Raw genomic sequence first — 19,031 nt, forward strand, 5'->3', positions numbered from 1 at the left:
TTAAAGCGACAATCACACACGCTATCTGTGCCAAGTGCCAGAGGTTGCCGCTTTAAGTGAGCAGCAGGCGGGTCTCTGGTTCAAGGTATAACTAGTGTCGGGAAGCACAGGGGACCATAGTACAGAGAATCACCTGAACTTCACCATGGCTCCAAACCAGAGGAAAGTGTTCGTGGTGGGAGTGGGGATGACCAAGGTCAGTCCTGTAGGCAAGCATGACAGAGGGGTAGGGGGGATAATAATAATAATTAATAATACTGTGCCTTATTATTATACAGCCTGTCCTATACTGTGCCTTATTATTATACAGCCTGTCCTATACTGTGCCTTATTATTATACAGCCTGCCCTATACTGTGCCTTATTATTATACAGCCTGTCCTATACTGTGCCTTATTATTATACAGCCTGACCTATACTGTGCCTTATTATTATACAGCCTGCCCTATACTGTGCCTTATTATTATACAGCCTGCCCTATACTGTGCCTTATTATTATACAGCCTGTCCTATACTGTGCCTTATTATTATACAGCCTGTCCTATACTGTGCCTTATTATTATACAGCCTGACCCATACTGTGCCTTATTATTATACAGCCTGTCCTATACTGTGCCTTATTATTATACAGCCTGTCCTATACTGTGCCTTATTATTATACAGCCTGTCCTATACTGTGCCTTATTATTATACAGCCTGTCCTATACTGTGCCTTATTATTATACAGCCTGCCCTATACTGTGCCTTATTATTATACAGCCTGTCCTATACTGTGCCTTATTATTATACAGCCTGTCCTATACTGTGCCTTATTATTATACAGCCTGACCTATACTGTGCCTTATTATTATACAGCCTGTCCTATACTGTGCCTTATTATTATACAGCCTGTCCTATACTGTGCCTTATTATTATACAGCCTGCCCTATACTGTGCCTTATTATTATACAGCCTGCCCTATACTGTGCCTTATTATTATACAGCCTGACCCATACTGTGCCTTATTATTATACAGCCTGACCCATACTGTGCCTTATTATTATACAGCCTGACCTATACTGTGCCTTATTATTATTATTATATTATTATTATTATTATTATACAGCCTGACCCATACTGTGCCTTATTATTATACAGCCTGACCTATACTGTGCCTTATTATTATACAGTCTGACCTATACTGTGCCTTATTATTATACAGCCTGCCCTATACTGTGCCTTATTATTATACAGTCTGACCTGTACTGTAGTTGGGCTGTTGCTGACCATATGCTGCATTTTTGGTAAATCATTGGGGTGGGGGTTATGGGTGGATGTATAGTTTGGGCTATAACATTGGCCTGTATCATTGTACAGTTGATGTTTATTTACAGTGACAAGATCAACACACGGTCTTAGTCAATCTGTTAGCTGACATATCAACATATGCATCTTTAGAGCTAATAGGCAATGTCATGCTTTTTTGATAGTGCTTGGACTCTGACCAGAATTGTAGGAATGAACTTACCTTTTATGCAAAAAAAAAAAAATGAGAGAGAGTGTGTCTATTTATTTTTTTAAATGTGCAGTGGTAACTTAATATATGCATAAACAAAGTTGCAGTGATTATAGCTACCATGGCCTCTGTTTAGGGTGAGAGATATATACATATATTATGTATTTTTAGTTATACCTAAAATTGTACAAAACTCACACCCAGTCCGGAGTCTCTCTTCTCGGGCCAATAGTAAGAGATGCTTGTAATGAGAGGTGGGAGTAGCGGCCTGAGTTGCCCTCCGATGGTATATAGAGAGAAGCGGGACAATAGAGGTGTAAATAGTGTAGTATGTTGTAAGTTTGGGATAATGAAAAAAGAGATTCACTTATTGGATATGGAGCAGATCATTTGCCCTGATTTCATGCGCTTGAGCATTCCGATCTCTGTTTAAGGATTTGTAGTGTATCCGCTTGATCCAGGTAGACCGTCCAAGGCAAATATAATAATTTTATTTAATACGTTTTGGACTATCTACTTGGATCAAGCAATTCACTACAAACCCTTAAATGGGGATTGTACCGCTCAAGCATTTCAAATCAGAGCAAATTATCCGCTCCAACTCCTACAACTGCGTTTTCTATATTTATTTATCTTCTGATTAAATAACCTGCACTGAGGTCAGGTGTGAATCTTCGTCACAAGCTGTGCCTTGATGCTTGGAAATAATTCCACAAGAAAATATTTGTCTGTGGCTGACTAAACATCAAACAGAACATACTATTGGCTAAATCTAATTATTCCAAATTTACAGTTCTACCTTACATGGCAGAGTTGTAGATGTGCTCTCTCTCACCTCGCATGTTACTTGATACGCTATTCCTTGTGATTTCAGAGTACAGTGCTTCAGAATTCCCTGTATTGCACGAGAGCTCAGTGGTTATTGCTCCAACTCTAGTATCTCATAATCTCCTGTTAAATTCAAAGCAAGATGAAGTGTCAATAATCTGAGTCCAAAATGCGCCTTAAAAATAAATAAAATATTGAACAACAGTCCTGCAATCCTGTTGCCTGTTTGTGTTTCTTTAATTTTAGTCGCTAAACACAAGGAACTTATTGTCTGTTAGGAGCCATGGCAAATAGTCACATCGGATTCTTGTTCCAAAAATTTGAAAAAATATTCTGGGTCAGCACTATGATGAGACAATTTCCTTCTATGCCGCACTGAGAAAGATGTCTTCTGTCCTGCATCGCTTTGGTCTGCTCTGAGTAACCATTCATCTTCTCTCTCATAGTTCTTGAAGCCTCAAGATAATTTGGATTATACAGACTTCGCCAAAGAAGCAGGTATGAAGTGTTTATATTGTGTGTAACATGCAAACCCCCATATTAAATCACTTGGCTTCATTACATGACTTCCAAGTGGTATTGTCACCTGCATTTGTTTCCGTAAAAGTGTTTGAAACCATGGAAAGAGATCATCTCTGTAAACGATTGTTGTTTGACATTATAATGTACAATGGGCTCAAAGTGCTAGGACAGATTATGGTGTAATCTGTCCAGGATGGATGGAAATGACATTAAAGGAACACTATAGGGTCCGGAACGCAAACCTTTATTTCTCACCCTGTATTGTAAAAGAGATGGTAGTAGCTGCACTCACCCGGTGCTCTGGAGCAGGACTAGCAATCCCATAACCATATGGCAACAAAGAAATTCCCTAGGCACTCAAGGTGTTGAAGCCGCAGGCTGTTTTAACCCCTTAAGGACCAAACTTCTGAAATAAAAGGGAATCATGACATGTCACACATGTCATGTGTCCTTAAGAGGTTAATGAAACAAAAAGAACCACAACATTTCGACCTCCCAAGAGGTCTTTTTCAAGCTTGGTCGAAACGTTGCTGTTCTTCTTGTTTCATTAAAACTGCCTGCGGCTTCAACACCTTGAGTGCCTGGGGAATTTCTCTGTTGCCTATATTGTTAAAAACATCATATAGGCCCCCTGCCCCTTACCTTTAATTGCAGTTTGCTATTGGTGACTCTGCCCCTGATCTGCCTGCTTGGCTGACATCATTAAAAGTTGTGTTCTAAACCAATCAAAAATGCTTTCACATAGGAAAGCATGGGATTGGCTGAGCTTGTCAAGGAGGCAGATCAGGGGCAGAGCCAGCACAAGCCAAACACAGCCCTGGCCAATCAACATCTCCTCATGGAGATACATTAAATCAATGCATCTATGAGTAAAGTTCAGTATCTCCATACAGAGGTTGGAGACACTGAATGTCAGTGCTGCACACTGTGCAGTACTGCCCCAGTAAGCACCTCTAGTAGCTATCTGAGGAGTGGCCAGTGTAGATATCCATAGTCTGTAATGTAAACACTGCTGTGTTTACTTAACAAAGCCTGAAGGGAATGATTACACTTACCAGAACAAATACAATAAGCTGTAGTTGTTTTGGTAACTATCGTGTCCCTTTAATAATATGAAACGTACACTTCAATACCAGTGCAGCTGAATAGGGAGAAGTCTCTGGGTATCACATAACCACTATAACCTGTAATGAGGTGATTTAGAGTTCCCCATTTATGGTCTTTGTTGATGCCATATACAAAGATGTATCCTAAAAGATTACTATAGGCACCAAAACAACAGTATCTTAATGAAACAGTTTAGGGGTATGGATCATGCCCCTGCACTCTCACTGCTCAATTCTCTGCCATTTAGGATCTAAATCACTGTTTATGCAGTTCTAATCACAACTCCCTGTATGTAACTCTTTTCTAAACACTTCCTGTAAAGAGATCTAATGTTTAAACTTCCTTTTATTACACACAAATCCACACTTGGAATGTCCCCCGCTCTGATTATGGCCTTCTAGACCCTTCAGGAGCCTCCTGTGTGAAATTCAAGTTCAATTTACAGTACCGGAGATTTAAAAGGGAAAAAACGCCCTTCTAAAGCAAGATAACATCTGAAATTTTTTTTCCTCATCATGTCAGTCACAGCCAGGGGAGGTGTGGCTAGGGCTGCATGGACATAAACAAAAGTGACTTAACTCCTAAATGGCAGCAAATTGAGCAGGGAGACTGCAGGGGCCTGATCTATACACACAAACTGCTTCATTAAGCTAAAGTTGTTTTGACGACTATAGTGTCCCTAATAAATTGGTATAAAGAGGGGGGGGGAGAGGGGAGGATTCAAAAAGTCACATTCACAGTCTTTCGCACTGTAGGCATGGTAACCAGGTTAATATAATTTAAATACATATGCCGTTTTATGTAGTTGGCGCCTAGAAAATAATTAAGAGGTGTATCACCTGCATTGCTCTGTCAGGATATTTATATCGGCAGACATTTTGTGCTATGATAGAAATTAAAAGTGTATATGGCCTGAATCACTCAGAACAGAGCAGACTCCATTTTGGATTTCAGGCTAACAAAGACACGACATTTCTATCCTTTCTGTAACCAAACACTAACTGAGCTAAGGAATGCTTTGTATAAACAAACCAAGTGATACAATGAGTCTAACAGAGAAGGAGATGGAATACTCTTCTTAATGTTAGCTTCACACAAGAAAGCCAGACACCAGTGACCAGATAAGACTTAGTAATTAATTTTACTTTCTAAATTTTACAAGATTCCCATTGTAAAGTAAAAGTTGAAATTACGTTTAAACTGTCAATTTTAGAAATTACAGCAGGATTTGGAGACACACTGTCTGGGCAAAATCCAAAGAAACTCTTTGAACTGACAAGTAACCTTAAGTTATGGCATAAAGATAAGCCAAATTACGTCAAAATCGTCATCAGGAAAAGTGAACTGTTTCCTGGATAGGAAAGTTTAGTGAGACGAGACTGCCCTCTATGGACCAAATACCTAAATTGCTATATGCAGGGTGACCCCACCTTCGATTTCCTATTGGCTTATCAAGTAATGACGAACAGAAAGTCTGGCCCTTTAAAAATCAGGATCACAGGCTAGGAGAGGTAAGCAACGAAGTAAGAAAAGGAGTAAGCAAGGGGAGAAGAAAGACAAGAAGTAAGAAGCAAGTGAGTCAGAGCGAGAAAGAGACCCATGACAAACATTCCTTGACACTTAGCTACCTGAGAACATCTGATGAGAACATCTCTTTAACTGGTAAATACGCTGGTTTTATTTAATTAATATAAATTAATTAACATTTTTCTAATAGCATGATATATGACTGGATAAATCACGGTCAGATTTCGATATTTAGAAATCTTAATTAACTAATAAATATATAGTTATAAAAATTCCATTCTGCAGGTGGAATTAAGAATAATTATATATATGTGTGTGACTTATCACATGTTAGCATATCGTGGTCAGGGCCATCTTTAATATGGATTGGACCCTGGGCAAACATTTGCTTGGGCCCCGTGAACCCCGTACTCTCCTCCCTGGTACACATACACACACACACACACACACAGAAACACTTGCAGATACACAGATATACACAATCATACAGATGCAGCTATACAGACACACTGACACAGACACAGACACACAACCTGGCACACATGCAGACACAGATGCACACACTGACACACACACACAGATACACTGACAACATACAGATACACAGACACACACAATGACAACATACAGACATACAGATACATAACCTGACAAATGCAGACACAAACACTGACACACATGCATATACACACATTGGCTACATACAGATACATGCATAGGTATACACACTGGCGCACACACACATACATACATACTGACAACATACAGATACATACTGACACTGTGACAGACATACTGACTGGCACACTGACATACATACAGACACAAACTGGCACACACTGACATACACACAGACATACAAACTGACACACAGACATATACCGACACATACATACATTCTGACACACTCAACTATGTAACTGAGATATAGAATTTTTACGCGGTCTGGGTATTTCAGCCTAAACTTTGCAATTTATTCTCAGTTTCCCCAGTTTCCTGGTTTGGTATATCCGTGTTTCTCATCTGATTGTCAGAAAAACAAACCATTTATAACATAGCAAAGAATGCATTAACATGGAAAGCCTCCAACTCCCCTTATATTTTACTTTATGTGAAACTGTGACAGTGACATTGTGGGGTGACAGTGGCGGTGAGTTGTGACAGTGGCAGTATGGGGTGGCGGTGTTGCATTCAACACACACAGACATACTGACACACACACAGACATACTGACACAGACATACTGATACTGACACAGACAGACACTCTTCAGTTTCCTACCGTTGAAAGAGGCTTCCTTCCCTGGGGTCCAGTGTGCTGGCTGGGGTAGTTGGGAGTTGGGGGTCTGGCTCTCCTTGATCCCCCTCCTCACTGGATCCTGGTTCAGCAGCCTCCTGCGCGGCCCGATGTCTGTGAGGTGGGAGGAAATGTTTCGCGGACGTCACTTCCTCCCATGCAGCCTTTAAGCAAGGGCCCAGTCGCGCTGTTAAAGGGCCACAGCACCGACCGGACCCCTGCTGGAACATGCTCACTGGGTGGCCCCAAGTGTGTGGGCCCCCTTAGTGTGTGGGCCCCGGTGCAGCCGCAATACTAGCACCACAGGCCCATTAGGTAGGGAAATATTTTTTTAAAAACATGTTTTATTGCAGGTGGCGGGGCCCACGGGGCAGCTCCTTTGGGCCCCCCATGAGTAACTGGGCCCAGGGCAGCTGCCCCGTTTGCCCCTCCTTAAAGACGGCCCTGATCGTGGTATTTATCCAGGTGTATTGATTTACTCTAATATAAGATAAGATATATTTTTAGGCAAGTTAAAATTCAGCTTATAGAATTTGGTAGATTTCTCTTATTGGATGGTTCCAGCAAATGACTAATGAGCTGGTTTAAATGTTATGTTATTTAAAATTACATGAGAATAGATCTTATATGTCCAGAAAGATCTAACCAGCATTGAAAGGGTTACTCAGTTATTTAGTTAACTGCTAGCAAAAGTTTTATGGCCTTTCTCTGCTGCACTGTGTGAAAGAAAGTTTTCTCTTTCTCTGTGAAGCCCATCATAAATCTTGTCTTGACAATTGACTGTGTTAACCATTGGAATGTGTATTGCCATTGTATTGCATACCATGTTATACTAAATATTCATTGATTATTATCACGCATGTTGCATATTATTATTTAAATTGTCACAATAAATTGTATCTATTTTTATAACAAATTGTGATTTTATTTGTATGGAATACATTTCACTTACATGATAACGATCTTTGGGATCTGAGAATTGAAATAGTGGGCAATTCTCAACTGTTTACTATTATCATCCCATAAATATCCCCACAGCTCAGTTACAGCCTGTGGAAAATCTGAATATTGTACTGCAGAATTTAAAGCCAATGATTGCCACTAGCACCACTGAGCTTGGCTCAATGCACTCGGAAGATTCCAAATTTACCAGCACAAAACATTTAATATTTGTTTCACAATCAAATTTGGCATAAATTTCTTAGAGTCAAATACCCTAATGTGAAGGTAGATAATTTGTGACAAAAAGCAGTTGATGTGTCTGAAAAATCTGCAATTTGAAGGAACACTGTAGGGTCAGGAACACAAATCTGTATTATTGACCCTATAGTGTTAAAACCACCATCTAGTCCCCTGGCACTCCCCTGCCCCACTAAATCTAACAAAATCTTACCTTTATTTCAGTCTGCTACTGCTGGCTCTACCCCTGATCTGCCTGCTTGGCTGACATCAGAAGTGAAAACATTGGATTGGCTGAGATTGTCAAGGAGGCAGATCGGCAGCCGAGCCAGCACAAGCCAAACACAGTCCTGACCAATCCGCATCTCCTCATAGAAATGCATTGGATCACTGCTTCTCTATGAGAAAAGTTCAGTGTCTCCATACACACTGTGCAGCACTGCTCCTGGAAGCACCTCTAGCAGCCATCTGAGGAGTGGCCAGTGAAGTTATCACTAGGCTGTAATGTAAACACTGCATTTTCTCTGAAAGACTGTGTTTACTGCAAAAAGCCTGAAGGGAATGCTTCTACTCACCAGAACAAATACGCTGGAGTTGGTCTGGTGACTATAGTGTCCCTTTTAATAAAATTATTGCGCCCCTTGATATGTAATGTTTGATTCTTCTGAATATAATTTAGAACAGCTTTTAAAGATTCCCCATTACTTTCTGGAATAAGTGGAGAATACTCTATTCTTTATACCACAAATCTCACCTGGGAATGATTTTTGTTCTCTCAAACAGGTCAGATGGCTCTGAATGATGCTGGAATTTCATATTCTGCAGTGGAGCAGGCATGCGTAGGATATGTGTATGGTAAGTTATATCTTTGGCCTGTGTCCCTTGGTGGTATATCATGTATATGTTAATTCTCAATTAACCCTGTAACAAATAAAGCCATGTGTATGAAGTAAAAGCTGCAGGAATTCTAGGACAAAGTTCTACATATTGAGCAGTCCCCAAAAATAATGTTACATAGGCTGAAAATGACTTGCATCCATCACGTTTAGACTTTCTCAAATCTGTTTTTGCTGTTGATCCAAAAGAGAAAAAAAAAAAGTTTGAAGTGCTTTGAATTTTGCAACAAGCAAGCATAAATTTGCCTTATTGACCCCAGAATGGCAGTCAAGAAGCTTTTACCCCACCTATTAAACAATATACTGTATTCCTGAATATTCTGTTTTTGCAAGTATTCATCCAGTTGCTGCATAAACAACTGCACAGACTCTGATAAAACCACCTCTTCAGGCAGAGAGTTCCACATCCTGTGTATAGTCCTGTTTATGAACAGATTTCCAGACAATGGTTTTTATTGGTCCTGAATATATTTGTAAAATGTGATCATATCCCCTCTAAGTTGCAATTTTTCTAAACTACCGGTAAATTAATTTTAATTTGTTAGCCTTTCTTCATAACTAAAATGTTCCATTCCTTTGATAAATTTTGTAGCCCGCCTCTGCACTTTTTCTAGTGGAAAAATATCCTTCTTTAGAACAGGTGACCAAAATTGCATTGATTCAAAGCATCGCTACGAGGAGATGCTGATTGGCACAGCGTTTTTCTGCGCATGTGTGATTATTATGATATTTATAGAGCGCCGTCAAATTCCGCAGCGCTTTACAATGGGTGGACGAACAGACATGTAGTTGTAACCAGACAAGTTGGACACAAGTTGGAGTTGATTGCCTCTCAATGCTTTTCCTCCAGGAAAGCAATGGATTGGCTGGGATCATAAAGTTTGATTTCAGCCAAGGAGACGGGCCAGCAGCAACCAGACCTCCGCGGCACTGGAAAAGGGAGCAAAACACCTTATTAACCAGACGTACACTATAAATGACAACTCTCTGCACTCTCTTTAAGCCAGTGTTCTACCCACTAACAAAAATTTTCATCTATAACACAAGTTCTTTTAGTTTGAACACTAACCTATTGTGTGAAGCCATATCGAACGCCTCTTGCTGATCAATAACATTTTGCACTTTCTGCAGAATTGTTCCAGTTTTTGCCATTCTAACCCATTGTCTTTTTTCTTTTTTTTTTTTCTCTTCTGGTGTAGGTGATTCCACATGTGGGCAACGTGCAATCTATCACAGTTTGGGTCTGACTGGGATTCCCATTATCAATGTCAACAATAACTGCTCTACCGGGTCCACAGCACTCTTCATGGCCAGGCAGCTGGTGCAGGGAGGTGAGAATCAATTCGGGGTCCACAGCAAGTGGCACTACAGGGGTACACAAATTGCTCAGTGTTTCTCTAATCTCTGTTGTCTAGGATGATTTCTTAACTTATATAATGTTCCCAAATACTGTTCTTGGCAAGAGGTCCTACAATATAATCGCCCCTCTGTCCATGTTTCTGATAACTTGGAATCTTGGACTGAACAGGAGTTAATAAATACTGGATAAAAAGCTTTCATGTGGATAAGAGGGAGTTTTATTCTAGGGTCACTATCGCTGCATGTCCGAAAGGGCTGGTAGATAAAGAAACAGTGTTGTCAAGTAGCCTATTTTTAACCGTAGAGAGCCGGATCCCTATTGCTGTCTGTCTCTGTAGATCCTAAATTTGTTTGTTTTCTGTTTCCTACGCAGTGGTTTCAGAATGTAAAATGTTCTTAGAATTTGATATTCAGAGCCGCATTAATTCAGCAGTCCGGCAGTTCAGCAATAGGGTTGCACACCAGTGCCCCTGAGTAGCAGTGCTTTGTCATTTCCAAATTTTACTTTGTGTACCTTAGGACTATGCGACTGTGCCTTGGCTCTTGGTTTTGAGAAGATGGAGCGTGGGTCTCTATCATCCAAGGTAACAACTGTTTTAGTATGTGTTGGTGGAATTATCTGACTGTCATAGATGGGGATGATTGTGCTGGGGCTGTACCAAAATCGGTAGATAAAAAACAAACAAAAAAAAAAAAACATACATAATTCTGCCAAAACCCATTCGGGAAAAAAAGCCATAACAGTGCAAAATTTGTGTTTAAAAAAAAAAGAAGCAGCCAAACAAACCTTTAATGCTTCATTGTTAAAGTTGCAGCTTGGACCAGAATTAGGTGAAGACTCCACCACTATAACACCAATGCATTTCATGCCACGATCAGTTAAAATTATAAAACCTAAAGTATATGAAAAGTTACAGAATCTGTTGCTGATACTGAAAGTGATTTTTATCTGTACATCGAAAAACATACAGGATTTGATTATTGTCTTGTTTGCATAACAAACATCGGCAAGCTACATAAAGATCTAGTAACCATTGTAGGGGAGAGGTCATACATGTATATAATCTACTTTAGCTGTACAAAACTATAATAAGAATAGATCTGGATTAGTGATCAGACAATCTCAGAAAATATGCAGGGCAGAGGTTAACAAACACTGTACACCAGCAAAAGCTAATAAAATTAAAGGATGAGTCAACGATTACAAAATCACATGGCAGCTCACAGCAAGTTGGTGTTTAACCCCTTAAGGACACATGACATGTGTGACATGTCATGATTCCCTTTTATTCCAGAAGTTTGGTCCTTAAGGGGTTACAGTGAATGTCGAACGTGAGGTTGTGTGTGGTGGTTTTTCTCTGTTCTACAAACAAACATTCTCAATGACATAAGGGGAAAAGAAAGTAAGCTATATAGTGTATCCGAAGTATATAGAATGTCTGTCCTGTTACCGTGTTTCTCCCCTCCAGTAACCCGTTGTCTTCCCCGAAATGAACCTTTCTTTCTGCCATTACTGTAGTTTACTGACCGGACCAACCCTATGGACAAGCATATGGAGGTGATCATAAATAAGTATGGCTTGGCGCCTGTTCCTGCAGCTCCTCAGATGTTTGGTTGTGCTGGTAGAGAACATATGGAAAAATATGGTAATTTCTTCTTAATAACCAAAAGTAATGTGTCTTCTAGAGCCAGAGTGAGTGGCTAATACCTGTTTTCTGACTTCTGTCAGCCTGTTTAAAGTGGATTTGTCCCCACCTGAGATTTACCTTATTAAACTTGTGCTACTCAGTCAGTCTTTCCTTTTCGTTTTTTTTTCTTCTTCTTCTTCTGTTTTTTTTTTTTCCCTCAACTTCTGAAATGGGTAATTTTCCACCTACCTGAACCGAGCTTATGTTTCCCATCTCTTAACTCTTCATGCACCTCCTTCCAAACGTATTCTTCACTAAAGTGTCAATTGTCAGGAATTCAAACAGAACTATTCATCTAATTTACAGTAATTATCAAATCATGGCAAAAATAGCCAAGTTGGGAGTATTTCTGAGTTGGAGACTCAATGCTTCAGGTTTTTTTTTTTTTTTTTTAAATTTCACATTTTAGGCTGCAATAGCCCCAATTATTTTTCTCTAGTAACTTTTTAAAAATGTACATTGAAATTCACAGTTTAATGAAGAACCCTGACCAACTTCTGCGAATTGAGCCATTATAATGCAGATTTTAGAATTTGAATAAAGTGGATCTGTCAACTTCAAACCGTAGCAAAAGTTGGCATACGCCTTATGCAAAAGCCCAAAATTTCAAGTTCTAGGCTACTTGCTTTGCACTTGTTGCCTAGATAATCATTCTCGAGCAACCCTCAGGTGTGTTTGACGTTGGACCTCCTGATAATGAAATTTCTTTCCAATAAATTTTTATATTTATTTTCAAGCTAGTTAGTTAAAAAAATGACAGACAAGGTTATTCACGAAGGTGAGATTTGTAGGAAATTTTAAAGTGAATGTCAAACTGTCAGTCCTTACATTGGCTTCCTGTATCCTATTGGAGTCAATTCAAAGTGCTAACCCATACCTATAAAGCACGAAAAATTCTAGCCCCTCTTATATCTCTTCACAAATCCATAGGTATTCTCGGTCTCTCTGCTTTGCCCGTGACCTTCTCCTGTCCGCTGCTCGCACTCGTATGGCCAACTCATGCTTGCAGGACTTCTCGCAGGCGGCTCCCTTCCTATGGAATAGCCTGCCTACCGCCATCAGGCTCTCCCCTAGTCTTAAATTATTTAAGAAGTGCCTTAAAACCCATCTCTTTAGGAAAGCTAATTGTCCCCCAGGTAACAACCTCTACCTCGCATATCTGTCTCTTGCGCTCTCCTAAAGGGCAGCACTCTACTCTCTCCTCCAGCTCTGCTTCACTCCCACCTTTTCTGATTGTTATTCCCTGTCTTATTGTGTTTTACACCCCACCTCCTATAGTCTGTAAGCTCGTTTGAGCAGGGTCCTCTTCAACCTATCGTTCCTGTAAGGTTTCTTGTAATTGTCCTATTTATAGTTAAATCCCCCCCCTCTCATACTATTGTAAAGCGCTACGGAATCTGTTGGCGCTATATAAATGGCAATAATAAAGAGTTTAAAGAAAAAAGAGAGGGGGGGTTAAGAAAGGTCCTCTCCCGCAGGTCCAGCAAAGCGAGAGAAAGTTGATAAGAAGTAGGTTATTTTCTGTTCTTTAACAGTTTGCATTATTCAATTTTTCTTATTTAATCTGATACACCATGTTCTGCCATAATGGCTCTCGCCCCACAGGCACCAAGAAGGAACACTTTGCCAAGATCGCATGGAAGAATCACAAACATTCTGTTAATAACCCGTAAGTGTTGTGGGTCACAGAGCATAAAGCTTCACACACATAGCATGCCGAGCTGGTATTCCCACCAAGGGTCCATGGAATGGTGGGTGTGGCTTACTGCTGCCTCTGCCAAAGGACTATTATAAAAGTATTTGTCTACTCCTAGATTTTATCCATACTCCACCCACTTTTACTATATCCCACCCACATTATTTGATGCCACGCCCATTGAGTTTAATTCTTCAACGTTAGGGGGAAAATTCTGTAGTTGTTCCTTGTCTCATTTGGGTTGCACATCCACTGTGAAGATAAGGTTTAAGTGATACTCTCTGGTTTATTTATGTAATTTTTGTTTCTGTCACAATTTTATAGGAACTCACAGTTCCGCGACGAGTACAGCTTGGATCAAGTGCTGAATTCCAGGAAAATCTTTGAATACCTGACTATACTTCAGTGCTGGTACTAGAAATTAATGTGTTGTAGTTTTGTTAGTGGAAATTTATTTGATTTTTTTTTTAAATTTATTTATTTATTTATTTTGGCGGTGACGGGTTAGGTTTGTGTGTTCTGTGGCAACTTAGACCTCAGTTTAATTTTGTTGGATAATGATTTGCAAATTATTCAATATTTTTTGGGGGATAAGCTTTTAAAATTATTATTTTTAATACAAATATAAAAAATAAATATATATATATATATATATATATATATATATATATATATATATATATATATATATATATATATATAAAATAGCAAAATATGAATACATTTTTTATATTTTTCATAATATTAAATGCTTTTTTTAAAGTTTATTAAAAAAAAATATTAAATCACTTGGAAAGGTGTGTTTTTATTTTTTTTTTTTTACCCAACAATTTTAAATCAAAGCTATTGACGCAATGCTGATGTAACCAGTAAACTGAGAAATCTAGCACTATGACCTTCAATATGTTAATATGTACAAAAAATCAAAAATATTTTAAATCTGATTTCTAAACCAGTCCGTTTTTTTTTTTTTTTTTTTTTTTTCCTTCTCCCTGATGCCACGTGGATATGTTAATATGTTGAAAGCATTTTCTAAATCTGTTCTTGGTCTCAAGACTTCCCAAGTGGATCAAATATCTGTTAATTAATATGATGAGCACACATGCTGAACACCCCATGCACAGGTCTCCAAATTGGGTCTCCAGTCAAAACCAAAAACCAAAAACTGATATTGGAGTTGTCATGAAAAAAATATTTTTGTTGTTGCCTTCCATCCAGTGTGAGCTGCTGTGTTCCCAGAGTATTCTACAGATGTATGACTGAGATCACTGTCAGCAGCCTGATTAGCACTTCTTCCATTAGGAGCACTGACCTGGGTTCACAGGGCAGGATATTCTCGAAATAAGCCAAATGAGAAAAACAATCTATAATATCTCTTAAAGGGTTATGGTCATTACAACTTTGCATAGTAGCCCTAGTTAATATGTAGAGAGCAAAAAACAGAGCGCAAGAGAATACCGAGCGAATACTAGTTAAAATGTATGTGCTGCAATATATCAGAAGTATATGATTCACTATATTTCTCGTTTAAAGTGCCAGATGTTAGAGCAACCGCTATCTTTTTTTTTATAGCTGTGGCTATCTTTATTTTTGAGTGGGTCAGCAACACATTACTCTGTTTCTCTAGACAGCTTTGATTGGACTCCACTAGTTTGTGACAACTTTTTACATTTCTTTTGAAACCCACAGCCCAACCTCTGATGGTGCTGCTGCTGCCATTGTAGTGAGTGAAGATTTTGTGCGCAAGCACAGGCTGGAGGGGCAAGCCGTGGAGATCCTGGCACAGGAAATGGTCACTGATACCAGAAGTTCGTTTGAAGAAGAAAGCTGCATCAAGGCGGTAAGGATAACCACTCCGGTTACCATAACTGTACATTGCAATAAAATTGTTATGGTGCAAAGAGGTCCAATGCACCATCTTGCCTAAAGGGGTTAAACCATTGACAAACAATTCACCTCAAAGCCTAAAAACGAGCACTCAATCACTCTGCCCCTCCACTTCCTCTAAAGGGTTGAAGCCTCGGACCAAGCACTGATTAGAGAAATTGGAGGGGCAGAAAGTTTGGGCTGGCTTTCAGACTTTGGGGTTAAACCAGGGCAAGTAGGGTTCCCATGGACCTCTTTGTACCATAACAACTTAATTACGATTAATTTTTCATGGTGCCCACAGTGTTCCTTTAAAGTGGGACATTTTTCCGTGTATAAAATTCATAAGTTTCTCTACTTCTTACTGTTAAGTGCCTGATCCACCTGCCGTTTTCACAGTAGCCTGAAGAGTTGGCTCCACCATAAGTAGTCAACCATACGGTGATAAAAGCCAAATCCAGTATTGGATTTGCAGATTGCCCATCTTGATTTTTACCACAACCCACCCTATTGCCTTTTCATTTTAGAGTGTGTGACTTCCACAACTGTAAGATCATCTTTCTCCCTACTTGCCTTTGGCTAACTTTCATTCATGTGGCTTCCAGTCTGCTACAGTATTCTTTTCCACTTATGGATATGGAATGGTGTCACCTACAATATATTGTGGTGCCTAAATTACTGTTTCTCTCTATACTCTGTAATGTTCTCTTATTTCCCACCTATTCTAGGTTGGGTTTGACATGTCCAAACTTGCTGCTGAGAAATGCTTCACGAAAACTGGTTTAAGACCAGAAGACGTAGATGTGATTGAACTTCATGACTGTTTCTCTGCTAATGAGCTCATCACATATGAGGCACTAGGACTTTGCCCCATAGGTAATTGGCAAGCACCACCTAGCCATCGCTGTGCAGGAGGACTCCTTTATCCAACAAGTGCTACTCGCGGCCCTTCTTACTAACCCTACTCCATGTTCTGTAGGTCAAGCTGGAGCTCTGATTGACCGAGGAGACAATACATATGGCGGTCGATGGGTAATTAATCCTAGTGGAGGTTTGATCTCTAAAGGCCACCCACTTGGAGCAACAGGTTAGAAATGTACACGTTAATTTCAAAATACGCAAACCTGGTATAATCTAGAATTTTATTTTTGGGTTGAGGGGGGAAAGTAGCAGAAACTTCTAATGAAAAGTTGTAGTGACACGAGAGAGAGTGTGTGTGTCTTTCTTAACCCAACATGGAAGATAACGGAGTCTTTCCCTCCTCTCCTGTCTATTTTTTTTATTTTTTTTTTATTTAGTTTTTTTTTTTTTTTTAAATGGATATTTTATGTGAGCTGAGCTAAAAAGTTTCCTATTCCTGCCAAAAATGGCAACACCTTCACGGTGTATTATGGAAGAAAAATGCATCCATTACTAATAACATGGCATATCTATATTAAAAAGTGGCACAAACAATGATGTGTATCATCCCACTTTTATAATATTATACTATTATTTTTTGTAAAATACAGAACACGTAGTGAAGCGCTGAGGCTGTACTGGTGAGATAAAGATAGTACTACATTTATACCAAGAGATATGATACAAATCCATAAGCGGGGGATTGTACTGCTCATGCACATGAGTTTGAGTTAAACTTTAGCTCCATGAAGCGTATGTGCATCTCTTTATCCTGTTCCCTTAGTGATTATAGATATATTGCACTATCCATTTCTTCTTTTGTCCCATTCATATCATTCCATGCTACTACTCGTAAGGACATCTAAAAGTGCTACTTCCAACTCCTTTTGTGAGTAATTTTTTATTTTCTGCGTGTGTTTTTTATTCTTTATAATGTTTGCAATGAAAATACAGTAAGTCTCTTTCCACTAAGCTTCGGTCGAGTTAGTGCAAAGCAGGTAATGTTTTCTGCTGACAGAGTTGGAGAATGTTTTCATATCTGGTATTTCGCATTTGGATTGTAATTTGCCAACCATGAATAAACATGAGGGAGGGATAAAATGGGGTGGATCCGCCCATAGAATGGACAGGTCAACTGGTGGGACAGGACTAGAAAATTGGGACTGTCCTGGCAAAATCGGGACGGATGGGAGGCCTGAGCCTGCAAGGCAAGTGAAACTTATCAGATTCACAGCAGATTAAAACGACTTTGCATTAATGGTACCTGCAGTAAACTGACACCCAAAAAGATTGACAGAGCTTTTTTGGCATACCTCTACTCTTAAAGGAACACTCCAAATTGGGGGGGAGGGAGGGGGAAATGAACTGTTAAGTAGATATACCCCCAAAGAGAACATGCATGGGAGTGGGGGGTGGGGGGGAGGAATCGAGAGGACAAGGTAAAATGGAGCCGTGTGAACATGCGCATGCTCACAGGGTCATTAGGACTTCTGGGAGAAGACAGGTGTGCTTTAGCAGATGTTGTGGATCGTATGTAAGAGGGAAAAAGCCTCCCCCTGATGTCTGACAGCCACGGAGGTATTACTTGGTTGAGTTATAAAAATTTCAATATCACTTAGAAATAGGCACTTTTATAAAGTACATTTAACATGGGATACTCGTTACACAAGCAAGCTTGTGTGTGTCTGAGTGTGGAGTGATTCTTTAACCATACTATACAATGTTTACGCATTTTATAGCTGAATTAGCTTTAGGGTTATGACTCCATTTCATCTGTCATGCACATTTTTAATGTCTCAATAAAACAGAGCATGACCATAAATAAATAAATTTTGCCTTAGCTTTTTGTATTATTTACATACTATTGTATTATGTGTAATAGAAAACAAGCATTTTCAGAATTTTACATCTTAATCCTGACTACCCCATCCCATTCCCCATATATCCCTATTGTCAAATGATTCCTTATTGCTTGTTCCTGTTGCTGGTTCACAATGTCACAGCTCAGATACTGTTTCTAGCACAGAAAATGGGGGAAAAAAGTGAATTACTGTACTTCGTCTTCCAGTAGCTCCTACTCTATCCACAAGTCCCTTCTCTATCCATAAACCCTGACGTGCTTGTAAGGTTCCATAGTAAAGCATTAGAGATTCCTCGGAGGCTAATCCCTGCCATGTCTGGGTAGTGTTAACGTCCATTATGTGTAGCACCTAGGATGTATTGCGTTTTTTGTTTTAAAGTTGGCCACTTTGGCCTTAAAGAAACACTAGAGCGTTGTGAATACAAAATTGAACTCCTAACACAACTGTGTTCCTGTCCCTAGCTGTGGAGGTGTCGGTCTCTCCCCTTTCCGATTGTGTGTTCTTTATTTTATTTTTTTAAGACTTTTTTTTTGGGGGGGGGATTGCCAATGTTCCCTTTGCACTGTTAACCTATCGTCTGCCACGATGGTTCTAGAAGGGCATTAGGGACCTGATGCACATGCATATAAGCTTCCCCATAGGAAAGCACTGAATCAATACTTTCTTATGGGGGTTGCTGCATGACTTGACCGTTTTACTCCGTCAATGCCTGGGAAGTACCTTTAGTGGCTGTCAGTAACATGGCTACTAGAGGTGGCCTTATCCATGCAATCGAAACATTGCAGTTTCTAAAACCATAACTAACTGCAAT

At 39.5% G+C, this 19,031-nt stretch overlaps 1 protein-coding gene across 2 annotated transcripts in view; it reads left to right on the top strand.

Moving 5' to 3' along the window:
- The first annotated feature begins 72 nt into the window (after positions 1-72).
- SCP2 (sterol carrier protein 2) overlaps positions 73-19,031 on the top strand; it is a 29,509-nt gene continuing 10,550 nt past the window's right edge. For both annotated transcript variants that reach the window (XR_010084075.1, XM_063427838.1), the window contains exons 1-11: positions 73-196; positions 2,769-2,820; positions 8,737-8,808; positions 10,049-10,180; positions 10,728-10,792; positions 11,728-11,854; positions 13,502-13,565; positions 13,917-14,003; positions 15,282-15,432; positions 16,187-16,334; positions 16,438-16,545. Coding sequence is in view for 1 of the 2 variants with exons in the window: in XM_063427838.1 (XP_063283908.1) it covers positions 146-196; positions 2,769-2,820; positions 8,737-8,808; positions 10,049-10,180; positions 10,728-10,792; positions 11,728-11,854; positions 13,502-13,565; positions 13,917-14,003; positions 15,282-15,432; positions 16,187-16,334; positions 16,438-16,545 (1,057 nt within the window). In the remaining variant the exon portion in view is untranslated. The remainder of the gene's footprint in view (positions 197-2,768; positions 2,821-8,736; positions 8,809-10,048; positions 10,181-10,727; positions 10,793-11,727; positions 11,855-13,501; positions 13,566-13,916; positions 14,004-15,281; positions 15,433-16,186; positions 16,335-16,437; positions 16,546-19,031) is intronic.

The sequence above is a fragment of the Pelobates fuscus genome, chromosome 7 (assembly GCF_036172605.1).
Source record: "Pelobates fuscus isolate aPelFus1 chromosome 7, aPelFus1.pri, whole genome shotgun sequence".
NCBI classification, from domain to species: Eukaryota; Metazoa; Chordata; class Amphibia; order Anura; family Pelobatidae; genus Pelobates; species Pelobates fuscus.